Below are 18,754 nucleotides of genomic sequence, written 5' to 3' on the forward strand. Positions count from 1 at the left end.
AGACAGAAAAAGTAACTCAAGTATTGCTTGGCTATATTACTTACAAAGAGCTTTAACTTTGATTCTGATCCAAACTTTGCCACTTAAAAGCTGTGTAGTTTCAAAAAGATTACTTTACCTCTCTGGGTTTCTTATTATATAACATGCAAGAAGAGAGGCAGGAGGGGAAGGAAGAAAGAGCTGAGCAGAGAAGAGAAACCAGGAGACTGAAAGTCTGTATGACAGCTGCATGAATTTTCACAGGAAAGCCTCTATTAAGTGTAAAAAACTTTCCCCTTCTGGTTTGAAATTATCAACATTAAACCCAGAAGCAAATCAATAAATACTAACTTATACACCTTTTTATGTATCAATAAAGTGTATGAGTCAACTGTATCAGAAGCTAAATAAATATTTAGTAAATACTAAAGCAACTTGGAAGCATTTTTAAAATAAATACAATTCAAACAATTTTGCATTTTTAAAGTAGAGAAATGTAAGAAAAAGAGAAGCAAACATTATCTAGGGTGATGTTTATTACTGGTGATAAACATTAAATGTAATTGCTAATAAAGCCTCAAAAAGAGAAGTGTAAAAGCCGATCTAGAGAAATAAACATTTCCTGTATCCATAAACCTTTCTTTCCTGAATACATTCACCGTGTAAGGTACTGGGGTATAAACAACACGGGATCAACAGGAAGTAAAACCCGTCCTGGTGACAGGAATCAGTTCTGATTTCTTACAGAAGATCTACCTCACCCAAAGCAACGAACAAACTGCAAGCCTTTTCGAGACAGAGACCCAGTTCAGGCTGCAGCCAACACAACCTGTGACTTCACTTAGGAAACTGCTATATACCTGGAAAACACAACAACAATCATAAGGCTGTAAAAGCTTTAAAAAGCTTGTTTACCTGACTTCAGGAGATTTAGGATCTTAATATAAGTTTTTTGTGTCAGATACATTATTCTCAACCTACCAGTATTTTATAGGTGAACAAACACTTCCCTTCAAGACGAAGTAGGGACCTGAAGAAGAAACTTTAGTGCTAGATCATCTTTTCTGCCCTAGATGTCGTTATTCTTGCCTCTGCTATCGCCCCCCCACCAAACTTACAACAGTGCCTACCACAAAGCAGGCCCTCGATGAATACTGAGTGAATAAATAACAAGTGTTTTTGAAAGTAGTTTGATCATATCAAGGGCTGAGGGGAGACAGACTCTTGCCTCATACGTACCAGGCATTCAGGACATCTCTTCATCCAGTCCAGCCACTCGTTGCAGAGGGATGTAGGCCTCTCTTTCCAGATGAAGAAAAAGATTCCAAGGTTAAACAACACACTGACCAAAGAGAAGAAAACACGGAACCTAGTCTACCTAAGTGAGCTGGGGTACAGGTGCTCAACTTCTCTGAGAGAGACAGGAGGACATAAAAGACAGCTATCTGAGACCAGGCAGAAAGGTCAGGCCAGGAAGGTTTGCAACAGGATGAGCAGAAGCAGGGGGAAGAGCAGACATAAACACAGAGGTGTAGGTGGCTGGACCAGAGTCAGGCAGGAGGCACAGAGTGTCCCACGGGACTGCAGAAGTCCGAGAAAGAGGCGGGAGGGTGAGGACCTCATAGCAGTGATGGATAGGGGCCCTCAGGCCAGAGAGATCAGGGAAACCAGGGTGCTATGTGTCATGGGTTCAAAGCTTCTCAAAGTAAAAGCTGCTCAGAAATATGTTAGTATAAGCAAATAATGGCATGAACGTTAGGAACAAAGATTGATGGCCATTTATGGTAATTTATTAGTAAAGCTGTCATTCCTAATTCTTTTTAAAATCATCTTCAGAAATCTAAAGGGAATAGCCAATTTTCACCAGAAGGAAGAGAACATTACAAATATAGAATTATTGACTATGCAGGAAAATGTTTAGAACGCTGAAGCACATAGTTCAATGTGTACAGATTACATGCATAATAGAGCTTCAAATGAGTTACCATAGCTACAAAAAGATAATTAATTTTGAAAAAACAAAAGAAAAGAGATATCATTAGGGGCAGTTTTCAAAGAGCTGAAATAATAAACATGGCATCCAAATTTAACTCACATTACTTCCCAGCAGCAGCTAGCAATGCTCCTTTCCAAACGGCCACTTCTGCTGTGGTTCCGCACCCCACCCCTTCCCCCACAGCCCAGCAAGCCAGGCCTCTGCTGTGCCAGTCTAAATCCTATCCAGATGCTGAGAGACTCTGTGACTTCCTACCTGTTCCATAAAGTCTCTCTGAACTCCAGGTGTCCTTGTAGCCTGAACTGTAAAATTGTCACCTACTATTTATGAAACAAACACATATTAGGCACTGGCTGTGTCCCAGGCATAGTGCAAGGGATAAGGAAGGAACAGCAGGATTAAGCAAGAGGTGAGTGTATGGGTCACAGTAAACAGGTGTGGGCTCAAGTCTGAACAATGTTCTATGGAGACAGGAGAGGAAGAAGCCAACTTGGGGAGACCGTGTGGGAGGTGACATCCAACCTGCATCCAAAAGCATAAGCATTATTTCCCAGGCTCAGAAAAAAAGAGGAGGAAGGAGGATTTCAAGGTGAAACAACAGTATTTTCTTGTTCTTTTCCTGAAGCAGGGAGAATGTCGATTTTAGAAACCAAAGGACATGAGCTGTACCTTATTTCACGTTTCTGAACGCCAGTTTCCTTGTTTATAAAATGGAAACAATGGACCGCTGTGGTAAATATTAATTATATAATGTATGTTGAAGGACTAGTACTAGACAAGAAGAAGGTGGCGGAGGAAGAGAGAGAAGGGGTAAACATTTTTAAGACTGGCTGATATTTTGGATGGCTCAGTCAGTTGGGCATCTGACTTCAGTTCAGGTCATGTTCTCACAGTTCACAGGTTTGAGTCCCACACTGCACTCTGTGCTGACAGCTCAGAGCCTGGAGTCTGCTTCAGATTCTGTGCCTCCCTCTCTCTCTGCTCCTCCCCTGCTTGTGCTCTGTCTGTCTCTCTCTGTAAGTAAATAAACATTTTAAAATTAAAAAAAAAAAAGACTGATATTTGATATTTCAGAACAAAGACTAAAGTGGTCCTCTTAAAGGGAAAAACAGCTGTGCTGGACTCGCTTACTCTTACTTTATAGTTTAGTGTCCCATTCTGAGTTTCACAGGAGGGGGCACCATGATCTTTTCATGCTTAGGGTTCCAAAGATCTTTTCAAGCCCTGCTCACAGATCATATACATGCTTCCCAAAGTCTTCTCCAATCAGGTGCTAGAATGGAGACAAAAATCATCACAAAGTCAAACGGAGCTTAAAGGAAAAACTGTAATCCACTTATTGACTGTCTGAGCCTGGCACAGTAGTAGGCACTTTACATATTGCCTTAATCTTCCAGGCACTTAACTCAAGGTACTGAAATTCATTCTATTCTACAACTGCACAATTTCCTTACTTGGAAATAGGGAGAATACTCATCGATCTCACAGGCTTGTCTTAGAATTGATGAGTAAATATAATAAAGCACTCAGGTAATGAATGGCACACGGGTGGGTACCCAACAATGGCAGATACAATCTTAATGGAAATTTGACATCCAGACTGGAAACTTGTGACAGCTTCAAATCAGAAGAAATGTGTTGCCTGAAAGAGGGATCCAGAAGTGGCAGCGACAGCAGAACTGAAGCTCATCAGAGCTGATGTTGGCTTACCACACTGTGGCACGTGTGCCCAGAGCCTGTTCAACCCCCGTGTTCCAAGCTGTTTAACCACATTCAGTTCACTGCGGGCACCTCAATACCGAAATGCCTGCCAAAATCCAAGTATTTAAAAAAAGCACTCTAAGTGATCAAGTGAATAAAGAGGCTTTTCTTAAGAGAAAAGATCATTTATCGAGATTCAATAAACCACAGTAGTACGGTTCTTGCAATTGCTTACACATTTGCTGCCATGTTGGTACATGAGCTTAAGTTAAAAACTAGGACAGAGCTCAAGACTGGCACATCTGGCCAGATGAGGACCCCAGATTCTGCAGGACTGGCCATGTATCTAAACCAAATGTTAGCAAGAGGATAGCAATAAGTAAATTTACATTCCTTTGTGAACAAAGAAGCATGTGCATAAAAGCAAAGTCTATTTTCTTTCAAGCTGATACGCTCTTCTTACTACTTCCTACCCCACCAACCCACCCCAAAACTAGATGGGTGGCAGGGGTTGGGGAACAATAATAAATAATATTTTTTTAATGTTTATTTATTTATTTTGACAGAGAAACAACACAAGTGGGGGAGAGGCAACAGAGAAGGAGACAGCGAATCCCAAGCAGACTTCCATGCTGTCAGCGCAGAGCCCCACACAGGGCTCGATCTCACGAACCACGATATTATGACCTGAGCCAAAATTAAGAGTTGGATGCCACCCAGGTGCCCCTAAACAGCCTTTTTAAGTAATATTATAGAGATGTCTCTTTTGGATGGCTCAGATAAATGCTCAGTCTTTTAGATTTCTTTCCCCCGTCCTGATTTTCTTCCAGATGGTATCTGACTGCCTGAAGGATAGAATCCTCCAACTATCCCAAGGCAGAGAAGAAGAGAGGTGGCCCTCATATCTACACAAAGTTTCCGGGGTCTTCCCTGGATTCAGATCTAGGGGGACTGAGGACTCCCAGAGTGGTAACCAGTAAGTTACAACCAGTCCTGGGCGGGAGTGTTCTTTCTGGTGGTAGTTGTAGCAGTGGTGCTGAATGGAACAGTGATAGGTATGTGCCAGCTCCCATCTTTATACAATGGTCCTCTCATCTTGAAATTCCTGTACTCATAGACTTCCTCAGACCTCGATAGGTCCCCTTACCAGGATACACATACACTGCTAGGTCTCTTACACACTTCATGAAGGCCCTGAGGACCCAGGAGCATTGCCACAGACTCCACCTGCTTCTGCCACTGCCTCCGTGCCATCACTCTAGCACATGTTCAAAGTGGCCAGCTACAGAACCTGCAGACCCCGAGAACCAAACCACCCAGGAAAATGGCACAGATCAGTCAAAATAACAATGACAATTGAACGGGAGGCTATACTTCATTCATACCCTAAAGAAACACATTATATCATAATGAGCTGAATCACGTTTGTCTTTTAGACTAAACCATGGAGTCTTGAGGACTGGACCCTACTACACTTTTTCATCTTTCTACCCAAGATTCCTGGAACATAATAGACCCTTCATTTTTTTTGTCATTTTATTTTGCTTTTCCTTTAAAACTGTTTAATATAGAAGAAACAGAGGTGATTTGCCTCATCAGCTGGGATAAAGACCAGACAGGCAGTGCACAAAGCCATTAACTATCTGAATATCATATCTTCTTCCTCCTGACATTTCAACTATCACATAGCTGCACTTCTATTTCCTCACACAATTCTGACAAGGGTTCCACTATTATTCCTTTTCTGATTCATATAAATCTCCAAATTATAAGTGTGCTTACAACTCTAATTACACATGTATTAAGCTCCTCAAGACCAGGTACCATATTGGGGTGATGGCTGGCTCAGTCAATTAAGCATCTGACCTTTGATTTCAGCTCAGGTCATGATTTCATGGTCATGGGATCGAGCCCCATATCAGGCTCTGCACTGAGCATGGAGCCTGCTTAAGATTCCCCTCTCCCTCTCTCTCTGCCCCTCCCGCCACTCACAATCTTTCTCTCAATCTCTTTCTCTCAAAAACAAATAGAAAATAAATAAGTTGAGATATTCTCCCCCCAGAAAAAAAAAAGACCAAATGCATACAACACTAAATTTTGCATAAAATTTCCATGCCTTCTCTGGAAACCGTTTTTGGACCATAAGTTCAAATTCCTTGTACAAACCAAATGTAAGGTGATGCTATTATGATGTAAGATACTCAATAATAGGCAAGACTATTATACAATTAAAATTATTATTTTTAAAGGAAATTACGATACAGTGGTAAAATGAAGATCATGAGATTTAGAACATAACCTCAGCTCTGGATGATGAAGATGACATTAATGAAGCAGGAGATGATGATGATAAAGATGGCAGAGAAAACAGAAGAAGAGAGAGATAGCAGACCAAAACCAAAACAAAAGGAGAGAAGAAATTGATTCTGTAAAGAGGAAATGAATCCTATTTACAAAAAAATGAGCATTATTTATAGATACCATTTACAAATAAAAACAAATTTCACAGTATTCTGTTTGGGTCCCTTGTGCCTTTTGGGAAATGAGTGTTTATGGCTCAACCACTGTTAGCAAGAATTTACTGATCACTTACTATGTACAAGGCATTGTACTAGACCCTGAAGGTAAGATGAAACATAAGACCGTGTCAAAGAACTTACCTAACCAAAAAGACTGGATCAATCAATCTGAGTAAATCAGTCTGGGTAAATCACCACCAAAAATTAAGTTTCAGTCCCTAACTCCCAACTCTCATCACACACCCAAAACATCAATTCCAGGAGGGCTATCAGTCAAAATATAAAAGGTAAACAGTATGGCTTATAGAAGAAAACAGAGAATATCTTTATGACACTGGGATAGGTAACAAATTCTCAGCCAAGACCCAGAAAGTAGTAGTCAAAAAGGAAAAACTGTTAACACTACTAATTAAGAACTGTTCTTTAAAAGATATCAAAATAAGTGAAAAGGCAAGTCACAGAGTAAAAGAAGATTTTGCAACACATCTAACCAATAAAATTCCAAGAAACATTTTAAAACCCATACAAATCAGGAGAAAAAAGACACATGGACTCTCTAATTTTAAAAACTCACAAAAACCCAAGGGTTCATCAACAGATAAATGGATAAACAAAATGTAGCATATATAAACACTGAAATATTATTCAGCCATGAAAAGGAATGAAGTGTTATCATACATGCTATCACATAGATGAACCTTGAAAATGTTATGCTAAATGAAATAAGCCCGTCACAAAAAGACAAATACTATATGATTCTACCTACATGAAGTAGATAGAATAGGCAAATTCACAGAAATATAAATAGATTTGATATTTCCAGTGGCTGGGGGAACTGGAAAACAGGGAGTAACTGTTATTCACTGTTTATAAAGTTTCTGTTTGAAATGATGAAAAAGTTTTGGAAATAGTGGTAATAGTTGCACAAAATTGTGAATGTGCTTAATGCCACTGATTTGTACACTTAAAAACAGTTAAAATAACAACTTTTATGTTGTGTTTTACCACAATTCTTAAAAATTAATGATACATTACACCAAAACCACTGAGTTGTAAAATTAATAATGTAATATACCAAAAACCACTGGATTGTACACTTTAAATGGGTTAAATTATACAGTAGGTGACTTACATCTGAATAAAGCTGTTATTAAAAAAAAAAAAAAAGAAAGAAAACTGGCAAGGGGCACCCGGGTGGCTCAGTCAGTTAAGCAGCCAACTCTTGATTTTGGTTCATGGTTCGTGGGATCAAGCCCCACACTGGGCTCTGTGCTGAGCATGGAGCCTCCTTGGAACTCTCTCTCTCCCTCTCTCTCTGCCTCTCTCCTACTTGTACTCACACACACTCTTTCTCAAAATAAATAAATAAACATTTTTAGGGGCGCCTGGGTGGCGCAGTCGGTTAAGCGTCCGACTTCAGCCAGGTCACGATCTCCCGGTCCGTGAGTTCGAGCCCCGCGTCAGGCTCTGGGCTGATGGCTCAGAGCCTGGAGCCTGTTTCCGATTCTGTGTCTCCCTCTCTCTCTGCCCCTCCCCCGTTCATGTTCTGTCTCTCTCTGTCCCAAAAATAAATAAACGTTGAAAAAAAAAATTTTTTTAAATAAGTAAATAAATAAACATTTTTAAAAACTGGGAAGACCTGGGGCGCCTGGGTGGCTCAGTCGGTTGAGCATCCAACTTCAGCTCAGGTCACGATCTCGCGGTCCGTAGGTTCGAGCCCCGTGTCGGGCTCTGGGCTGATGGCTCAGAGCCTGGAGCCTGCTTCCGATTCTGTGTCCCCCTCTCTCTCTGCCCCTCCCCCGTTCATGCTCTGTCTCTCTCTGCCCCCAAAATAAATAAACGTTAAAAAAAATTAAAAAAAAAAAAAACTGGGAAGACCTGAGCAGACAATTTACATAGGAAGATACTTAAATGGTCAGTAAAAGGGGAAATGGTGAGCAACCTCATTAGTAATCAGGGAAGTGCAGAACCTTACAAACACACACACACAATGCGATACCATTATTCCTCCATCATAATGGTTAAAGTTAAATAGATAATAGTGTTCATAAGCATGTAGAGGAAACAAAACTTCCAAACACTGCTAGCAGGTGTAAACATCAACACAACCACTTCGCGAAAATGGCAGTACCTACTAACGCTGAATATACTCAATTTGTTTCTTAGGTGTATACTTAACAGAAATGCACTCTGGTTCGCATCAAAACACATGTATAAGAATGTTCACAGCAGCATTATTCATTGTAGACCCAAAATGGAAAGAACGCAATGTCTATCAGCAGTAGGACGGATGTCAATATCATGGTATATTCATACAATGAAGTGCTCTACTATAATGAAGGTGAAGAAACTTCACCTTCTTCTATACCTAATATGGATAAAGTGCATAAATAATGTTGAATTTTAAGAGCCAGAAACAAAAGAGTGCAGAATGAATATGGATGATTCTATTTATAAACACATATGTGCATTTACCTAATTAGCTAGTATGTACGAAGCAGAAGGGCAAGGAAAGGTTTTGTGAAGACTAATCTAGATGTGGAAAAGCTGAATCCGTTCCCCTGTCACACTTGGGATTACTGCAAAGGAGTAGGGGGAAAGGGTTCCGCTATCCTCTACTCCAGTCAAAGAGAAAGCTGGCATGCCAACTTCCACTATGTCAAGACAATCCAAGTTGCGAATTCAGAGGAAGTGCTCGAGACTGCAAATTATTTTTGTGTTTGTGGTCTTCATCATCATCAGTTTATAGAATATTTGTTAGACACTGAAGGAGTAAGCAGATTTGATTTATTTTAATGCAGGCAGATGGCTTGGTTGTGGAAATTGTGAAGAGATTACTGAGCGGCTTCCTCAGATCAAGGACATTATGGAATTAAAGGCCCTAAGAGACCTTGCTGGGCCAGGTCCACGTGACTCACAACCTTACATGTTCTTATTAATGAGAAAGACAACTCAACCCCTTGAACTCGAAATAACAGCCGGGGGGGGCAGGCAACAATTAATTTGTCCAAAGAAGTACAGATCTTAAGACAGAAACCAGGAATATAGATTGATCAAAGGGCAACTAAAACATGTCATGCTCTGAGGACACTGAAATCACAAACTAGTTAGAATTAAAAGTTACAATTTCAGAAAATATATTCATGAAAATGAGCCACGTTTAAGTTTCTAAAACTGAAGTGGCTGGTATGCAAAACTCAAGAACCTTCTCTACTCACATACATTGGTTTCAGGAAAAATTTAATGACCTGTAAACAAACTATACTTACCAAGATAACTTAGTAGGCAGCAGGTTGCCTGGATGGCTTAGACAGTTAAGTGACCAACTCTTGATTCTGGCTCAGGTCATAATCTCACAGTTCATGAGTTTGAGACCCGCATTGGGTTTTGGATCCTCAGTCTCCCTCTCTCTGTTCCTCCCCTGCTCATGTTCGCTCTCCCTCTCTCAAAAATAAATAAATGTTAAAAAAAAATTTTTTTAAGATAACTTAGTAGGCAGTGAGTTTATGAATCTCAGGATTGTTTTGAAATTTCTGCCAAAGTGACTAACTCTATCATCCACTTTGGAGACCACCTGGCTTTGTATAAAAATGTCCTTTCATAAAATGCAAAGAGAACAGGTGGGAAACACCATCAATCACATATAACCTAGAGTCAGAATCCAGAGGTGCCCTGGTTAACCACACCCCTCCGAAGCTTTCCATTTAAGTATCACTACCCTCCCTGACTAAAACTCCCTGGTTGTTATTTTTTAAAAGCTCACAGGCTTTTCACTTTTCATCAACAACAGCATTAGAAAACATCTGTATTTGTCATATAACCCCACACAGATAAAATTTAGACACCTATGCCTGGCTTACACAAAGAAAAGAGAAAAGCAGAGAAAAGTCATAGAAATCAAGCCAAAGGGTCAGAATACAATGACTGTGGTAAAAAGATTTCTGTCATATATATAGTCTGCTTACCACTGACCGTCTCTTGACACACACAAGATCTGCCTATGATAGAAAGGATTTAGGAGAATAGTTATGTACAGAGTTTGAACCAAAGTGAAAAAAAATCAATTTTAAAATAAAATTTAAAAATAAGATTCTTTATATTTGAAACCACTTTTCATAATCTTTCCACAACAGATGAGGATGGGTTTTTTTTTTAAGATTTTTTTAAAGTTTATTTATTTTTGAGAGAGAGACAGAGCGCTAGGAGGGGAGGGGCAGAGAGAGAGAAGGTGAGAGAGACACAGAATCCGAAGCAGACTCCAGGCTCTGAGCTGTCAGCACAGAGCCCGACGTGGGGCTCGAACTCACGTGCCACGAGATCATGACCTGAGAGTCGAAGTCAGACACCTAACCAACTGAGCCACCCAGGTGCCCCCAGATGAGAATGGTTTTAATTAAAGAAAAGTCTCGTTACATTTATGGAGGAGAAGGAATAGAAAGTCAATTAGCTATTTTAGGGCAAGGCTTGTAAATATGTTAAAACTAGCCATATATTCTCTCCAATTTATTTTATTGCCAATATTCTTAATAGTTGTGAGATTACAGAGCCAGAAAAGAACAAGATATTACCTCACCCAACTCCTTTATTTTGTAAATGAAAGCAAGCCTCGGGGAATTGAATTGTAGGATGCTCCCAAGTCACACCTCCCACTGGTACTCCCTGGATAGACTCATCTCTGACTCAAGTTAGAGCTCATGAATCCACAATCCTTACAACAATAATTGTCACTAACCAAGCAGTTTTCTTTAAAAAAAAAAAAAAAGGTTTATTTATTTATCTTGAGGGAGAGAAAGTGCACAAGTGAGTGAGGGGCAGAGAGACAGGGAGAAGAGAGAATCCCATGACCTGAGCTGAAATCTAGAGTTGTACAGTTAACCAACTGAGCCACCCAGGCACCCCCAAGCATTTCTTAATGCCAAGCTCTATGCTAGACCCTTTAGAGATGTGTCATTTTATTTAACTTAGTACTTAATGAAGGCCATCTCCACTGTACAAGGTAATCAAACTCAAGCTCAAAACATTAAAACATTCCCAAAGTCATAGCACAAATAAATGATAACTCAGAAATTTAAACCCAATATGTCTGACTAAACTAAAGCCCACACAATACTATTATCTCCCCCCAAATGCTAAATAATTATATCCAAACAATTCTACTTTGGGCAAGACGGACTGAAGAAATACCTACACAAACTTACAGGTTATACATACAAAGATGTTCACTACAACATCATTAATATCAAAAAATCAGAAAAACATAAATGTCCAACAATGGGGAAATAGTTAAATAAACTATGGCATATATATGCTATGATATACTAAACAGTCACTAAAAAGAATGAGGTAGATCCATGTAACAGATGTGGAAGAAGACCCATATTAAATTGTTATATTTTATAAGTAAGTTGTAAAACAATATTTATGACATTATTTGTTTTTTTAAAAATATGAGAAATGAGTAAATTGGGTTTAGTTTAAATAAGTTGAATTTCAAATTTTAAAAATTATGTAGAAAAAAAAATAATTTAATATACAGATAGTATCTGAGATACTAAATAGAAGATATGAAACGTAGAAATATCCAGAAATAGGGGCGCCTGGGTGGCTCCGTTGGTTAAGCACTGACTTCGGCTCAGGTCATGATCTCACGGTTTGTGAGTTCAAGCCCCGCGTCGGGCTCTATGCTGACAGCTCAAAGTCTGGAGGCTGCTTCGGATTCTGGGTCTCCCCCTCTCTCTGCCCCTCTACTGGCCCTGCTTGTGCTCTCTTTCTGTCTTTCAAAAATAAATAAACATTAAAACAAATAATTAAAAAAAAAGAAATATCCAGAAATACAATATAGGAAAACAGATCTGAAATGCAGGAAGATGTGAGTAGGCAGACTGAAAAGATATAATATATATCTTTATATATAGATATAATATCTCAGAAAAAACTGATAAAAACAAGCACATCAAGATAAATTATGGTTAACCTATTGAACTATAAAAATATAGAAAAGCTTTTTGACATCCAGGTACAAAAAGTAAATCACTCTCAAGAGAGAAAAATTAAATCTAGACTGATCTCAGACTTCACAGCAACAGTCAATGCCAGAAGATATGGAATAATTTCTAACAAATTGTAGGAAAGACGTTTTGACTCAATAACATATGTATACAAATTCTCTTTCAATTTGGACAGAAACAGGCAAACATTGAAAACATGAACTAACTCAGAGAACAAAGTAAGCACTGAAACAATTCTAAATGATAGACATCTATCTAGGTTTATCAAGAAATAAATCATAATTATCAATGTTAAAATGGACATATCTGGGTGGTCTGGTTTAGAATGGTATGTTGAAATATTGTTTTCTCTTGCTTTATACTGTTTGAACTAACTTAAAATGAACATGGATCCTTTTAATACAAAACCTGAGGTCTGTACTTTTCAAGCACAAATAGTATTCCATTTAAGTAAATTAAAACAGTCAGAATTGATATATACTTACAGAAATAAATCGACATTTGACTGGATCTGAGAGTGGGAGAGTTAACTGCAAAGGCCCATGGGGGAACTTTTCAGTGGTGGAAAGTTCTACATTTGACTCTTACACAGGTGCATAAATTTATCAAAACTACATAATATTATACTGAAAACAGGAGCATGTTACTGTAATTAAATTATACTTCAATAAAACTGACTTAAAAGGCAATATGAGTAACTCACGAAAAATTATCTGGTGGCAAAGTGGTTGTCAGTCACATACAAAACACACACACACACACACACACCTACCTAGGGGCTATGATTACTTTCCTACCAAATGCAATCAAACAGTGATTTTTGAACAATTAACTTTGAACCTAGATTTTAGGTAGAGGGTAAACAAGATCTCCAAAAAATGTAAATGACTGGTCCTCTATACAATCTACAAAGATCCTCAAAAAAGACAAAAAAAAAAAAAAAGTACATGGACATGCAGATTTTGTTTGTCATTAGAAAAATGTCTGGAACAATGCACAAGAAAACCAGAGAATTCGGTGGGTGGAGGTAGGGTATGAGTCAATTCTTAAACACTTCTGCATTGTTTGAATTTTTATGCCTAGGATATGTTACTTCTGTGATTAAAAACGTATGTAAAATACAAAAATAAAGAATTTTAAATAAGTTTATTATTTTTAAATAATATACGCATACTCTATTTAATGCCATCCTACAGAATATGCAATAACTGTTGGCTATTTGTCTAAAAAACAATGTTCAAAAAAAAAATAAAAATAATCTCACATTCCATTACAGTACACCAGAGTTTCAAGTACAGTCAGTATGGACTCAATGGGTTCTCCAAGATCCTTCCAGAAAATCTGTGAGGTAAAACTTATCTTCTTAATAATGGTAAACTGTTATTTGCCTTTTGCCTGTGTTGACATTTGCACTGACAGCGCAAAGTAGTGGGCGAAACACTGGTGCCTTACCACACTCAAGGTACTGACACTAAACCATACTCAGTCATTGTAGTGGGTCTTCACCATCATGTGTTCACAGTGAACAAAGAAAATCCAGTTTCACTGAAGAATGTCTTCGGAGAAACAATAACAGTAATTTTATTAAATCTTGACCTGTTTATAATTTCCTGTATGACAAAATGGGCAGTACGAAACATACATCATTTTTGCAGCAGACCAAAGCAAAATGGCTGTCCCAAGGAAAAACACTGGTGCAACTCCTTGAGAGCAAAGCTGAATGAGCTAGTCGCTGTTTTCATGGATCAGCATTTTTATTCAGAAGAACAATTCACAGAATGCAATTATTCAGACTTAGGTATGAGGCACACATTTTTGCAAAACTGAAGAAAATAGGACTCTCACTTCAAGGGAAATAACTAGCAGGTGTTCTTTTCCAATAATAAAATTTGGGGAAATATTACAATTTTGAAAACTTGTATCTGCCATTGTAGCTTAACAGCTTCCCAATACTTAGAAACTGTTTTGATGAGATCAATGGTGATATTAACAAATGTGATCTGTTAGGTAATTTAATGTCTGTCAATATTTGTAAAATCTTTATCAAAGAAGCAATATTTCCCAAATTATCAATGTATACTGTACCAAAAAGTCATGCAAGAATAAAAGATCCGGGGGCGCCTGGGTGGCGCAGTCGGTTAAGCGTCCGACTTCAGCCAGGTCACGATCTCGCGGTCCGTGAGTTCGAGCCCGGCGTCAGGCTCTGGGCTGATGGCTCAGAGCCTGGAGCCTGTTTCCGATTCTGTGTCTCCCTCTCTCTCTGCCCCGCCCCCGTTCATGCTCTGTCTCTCTCTGTCCCAAAAATAAATAAACGTTGAAAAAAAAATTAAATTAAAAAAAAAAAGAAAAGATCCATTCAAAGTGCAAGATAAACCAATGGATTTCAGAAAACAGAGAAAGAAATGTTTATTGATATGGTTTCAATTCTGCATAGTAACCAACTTTTAAAAAACTAGTTCTTATTGAATTCTGGTAAATACCAAAAAATATCCAAAATTATTTGAAAATGCTGTCAAAATATCCCTTCTTTTTCCAACTACATATCTGTGTAAGGCAGATATTCTTTATATATTTTAACCAAACCAACATATCATAATAATTGAATGCAGAAGGAGATTGGGGAATCCAGCTGTCTTCTAATGAGTCAGATATTGAAGATATTTCCAAAAATGTGGAACAATACCACTCTTCTTGCTAATATTTTTTGGTTTGGGCAAAAATTCTTACTTGTCACAAAAATATTTTATGTCAATATACAATGGATTTATTATTGTTTTTAAATTGATTAATAAATATTCTTAAATGTCCTTACTCTTAATTTCTAATATGGTAAATATCAACAGATATAATCCACATAAACAAAAGCTCTTTGTGGTCCTCAATAATCTTTAAGGCCCCAATAATCTTCAAGGCCAAAAGGTTGAAAATCTTTGTAGTACAGCATTAACATATTTTTCACATGTCCTGCATATTGTTTTAAGTCCTGGCTAACAAATGCTAGCATGGCAGTCTGTATTTACACATGAGTAATATGCATAAGTGAAATGTACTACAAGCTTTCTTAACCAATGAAAGCCTAAGATGCTAGCCTGATTGGAATGTGTTCTGCAACAAGTGACGTTTCCGACACTTGGGCCTCTCTTTTTGCCATGTATTTTGTGTTCTGGCAAACAATCCTGACAGATGGGGCTGACAGAAGTTGCATAACAGGTAATGATAGACCTGGTCCAAGGAAACAAAGATGAAGTGTTATAACAGATATGGATGTTACTTAAGGCATCTTTGAGTACATGATCAAGGATGTCCCTATGAGTAGAAGACTTACGAGATAAACATCAGCAGACTGATTGGATAGTCCACACAGAATGAGCCCCAGCTGGGAGAAACTATGTGTGGAAAAGAAAAAGGGAAAGGAATGGAAGGGAGGACACTGGGCAGTCTCCCTTGGGCGCAGGTTATGATGCCTCCACATGGGGCTCATCTAGTTAATGCTCTTATTTCTAAAAGAACTTCTCCAGTACTTTGTACACATGACGTGGGGAGGGGGAGATTGAGCTTAGACTACACAGGTGTTATTGTTTTTAATTACCTCTGTTCTTGGGAGACTAGTTTTAACATACAGGCCCTAAGGAGAAAGAATACCAGGCATGGCAATGGGAAACTTGACGGTTCTAAACAAATGCCCAAAAGTCCAAGGTCATTCTTTCTTACATGGAGCAAGATCTTCAGAAACTCCTTAGGGGAATATATTTCAAATATCAAAAACTTCAAAGCTTTGTGATTAAAAATAAGCTAAAAATAAATTTTGAAAGATCTGTATTACCTTTTTATTTTTTTAATATGAAATTTATTGTCAAATTGTTTTCCATACAACACCCAGTGCTCATCCCAACAGGTGCCCTCCTCTATGCCCATCACCCACTTTCCCCTCCCTCCCACCCCCCATCAACCCTCAGTTTATTCTCAGTTTTTAAGGGTCTCTTACGGGGTGCATTACCTTTTTAAATTAACTTCCAACTCATAGAATCCAGAAAGTCTATGAAAATAGATCTGTATCACCTCTGTTCCACAAAATACATACTAAGGTTTAAAGATGAACTAAAGCTGACACAGTCACACCAAATCCCTAAAAAATGTTTAACAAAAATTATTTTTCATTAAAAGAGAAAGCGAGAACATTCTTTTCAGGTACTCCAAGCACACAGAATTACCAATTATATGAACAACCACTCAGTCATTCTCAAGTATCTACTGAGCACTTACTATATGCCAGGTATGGTACTATCTTTTAGGGAAAATATAAATATAAATATAAATACACACTGAATTATATCATGAAATTAACTTCATGAACAAGGGGAAAATACTAGCATGGAATAATGTCCACCTTCTCACTCACCACTGCCCAACTTCTAAAGTGATTACTGGGTCGGGCTGCTTGGCTCCAGGGTTGATATATCCTCAAAATAGGTGGAGGTAAATCATTGGAAGGAACCATAAATGGCTAGATGCTAAACGAACAATAAAAGAACCTGATGGTAACAGAACAATACAACATCCTCCAAAATGTTTGGAGACCATGAGGAGGAAAGAGGACAGAAAAGAACCAACATTAATGAGAATGTGGGAGTGAGAGAAAACATATTTTTACATGAGCAACTGCTGTCAACAGGGAGAGACTCTGGACAAAGGAGGGTAAAGGGGCTCTCTAAATTAGGACATGATCTTCAACAGACTTCAGAAAAAATTTAAACCTCTTTCCAATTTTTAAAACTACTGGATTAGTCTTTTAAGACTGGCCTACAAGTGGCCCCATGACACTAGAGTTACATTCACAATGTCACATTGTGTTATTACATAGTTATGACTCTTGGTAAAAAACCAGCACTGAATTTCCAAACCTATTCTACTTTAACCATCTATTCCAACCTTAAATTCCAATCCACCATCATTCATACCGCTGATATTAACCTAATTCTCTGAAGATTTCTCCAAAGAACTCTACGTGGTACAAGGATTTCCTGAACTCTGTGCTTCTAGCATCTCAACTTCTTTACTGGCAAGGCTTTTCTAAAATAAATTGTACATCTAATACCACCAGTTTGTTACCTCTCTCAAGATCAAAATGCTAAATGAAGAAAAACCAGTAAATAGACTTCTTCTATGAATATTTTTTATTGAACACTTTTTTTCGCATTGGAAACTTGTATTTATTTAATCCTATTCTACAAACATAATAATTTTAGTGACATGTTAAAATATGATCTTCCAAGCATACATAAGTGAGGCAGAGGCACACAATATAGGAACTATGGAGTATCCAATAATGGTAGCAGATCAATGGCTGAGTCTATCACTTGTGAAATTAGTAAACAGATTTTATTTCTTTGACTCATTTCATGGGGTTTTTTTTACGTTTATTTATTTTGAGAGAGCGCGCATGAACGTACACAAGTAGGGGAGGGGCAGAGAGAGCCAGAAAGAGAGAATCCCAAGCTGGCTCCACACTCTCAGCACAGAGCCCGACATGGGCTTAAACTCACAAACCATGAGGTCATGACCTGAGCTGATATCAAGAGTCAGGCACTGAACTGACTGAGCCAGCCAGGCACCCCATGACTTCATGTTTTTTTTAATCATCACAAATGTAAACTATTCTTTCTTATGTGGTAGGAAACCAGGTACAGAGGAAATCAACTACTCAAACTTTAATAGAAAGGAAAAAAATCCTTTCACACTTTAGTAAGATCAGCTTAACTAATGAGTAACTAATTAACTTTCCACTTTTAAGACCAAATTCAGCTCAAATCATATGGCGTTTTGAATACCACCCAAGAACTGACACCCCCTCTGAAACCAGTTATTCTCAATTATGATCAAAGAGGGATTTCAGAGCCTCCAGATGGTATGAGAGCTGCCCTCAAAATCCAAGGGTGAGATATATGAGTGCCAGACAGCCCTTATCAAACAAAGGAGGGGGGACTTGCAGTGACTCGACTCCAGAAACCCAGCAATCCTACCTCCAATTGCCTAAAACATCTTTAGTGTGGATAACTATAAATTTAGGATCCCTATTCTAAACAAACTAACACAGATGAGAATTTCAGGGGGAGTGCCACAATTTTCCCACCTCGGCTAGCATTTCCAGTCCCTTTTTCTGTATAACCCACTGCAACTGAAGAATCTTGTGTGCCAGCACATCACCTTGTTTGGCACTAAATCACATGGCTTAACTATAAAGATCCAAACGAGACTTTTCATTATAAATGCTTCCACCATCAAAGTGTGAAAACACATTTGAAAATGTGTCACATACTGTTACTGGGGGGAAAAGTCTTTCCCCCTGCTGCATCATTACCTTGAGTCTGACAACAGTTCTAAGCAGAACATTTTAGAAGCACTTCGTGATTCTATGTTTAAATTGCTTCCTGAGTAGTCCATATGGAATATACAGTGTATTAAGCTTAATTTCTCTAAAATTTTCATCCAGTGGCTGTCACCTTTCATGTAGGCCAAACTACAGATTTTTTACAAAAAAGTGAATCCTTCTG

The 18,754-nt window shown here is 38.3% G+C and overlaps 1 protein-coding gene across 3 annotated transcripts in view; it reads right to left on the bottom strand.

Moving 5' to 3' along the window:
• IGSF11 (immunoglobulin superfamily member 11) overlaps positions 1 to 18,754 on the bottom strand; it is a 194,380-nt gene that overhangs the window by 106,373 nt on the left and 69,253 nt on the right. The window contains exon 1 of one of the 3 annotated variants that reach the window (XM_053220895.1): positions 1,219 to 5,615. The exons of the other annotated variants lie outside the window; for them this stretch is intronic. Within the exon in view, the coding sequence (XP_053076870.1) occupies positions 1,219 to 1,225 (7 nt within the window). The 5' untranslated portion in view covers positions 1,226 to 5,615. Of the gene's footprint in view, positions 1 to 1,218; positions 5,616 to 18,754 lie in introns of those variants that run through there. 3 annotated transcript variants of the gene reach the window in all.

The sequence above is a fragment of the Acinonyx jubatus genome, chromosome C2 (genome assembly GCF_027475565.1).
Source record: "Acinonyx jubatus isolate Ajub_Pintada_27869175 chromosome C2, VMU_Ajub_asm_v1.0, whole genome shotgun sequence".
Lineage (NCBI taxonomy): Eukaryota > Metazoa > Chordata > Mammalia > Carnivora > Felidae > Acinonyx > Acinonyx jubatus.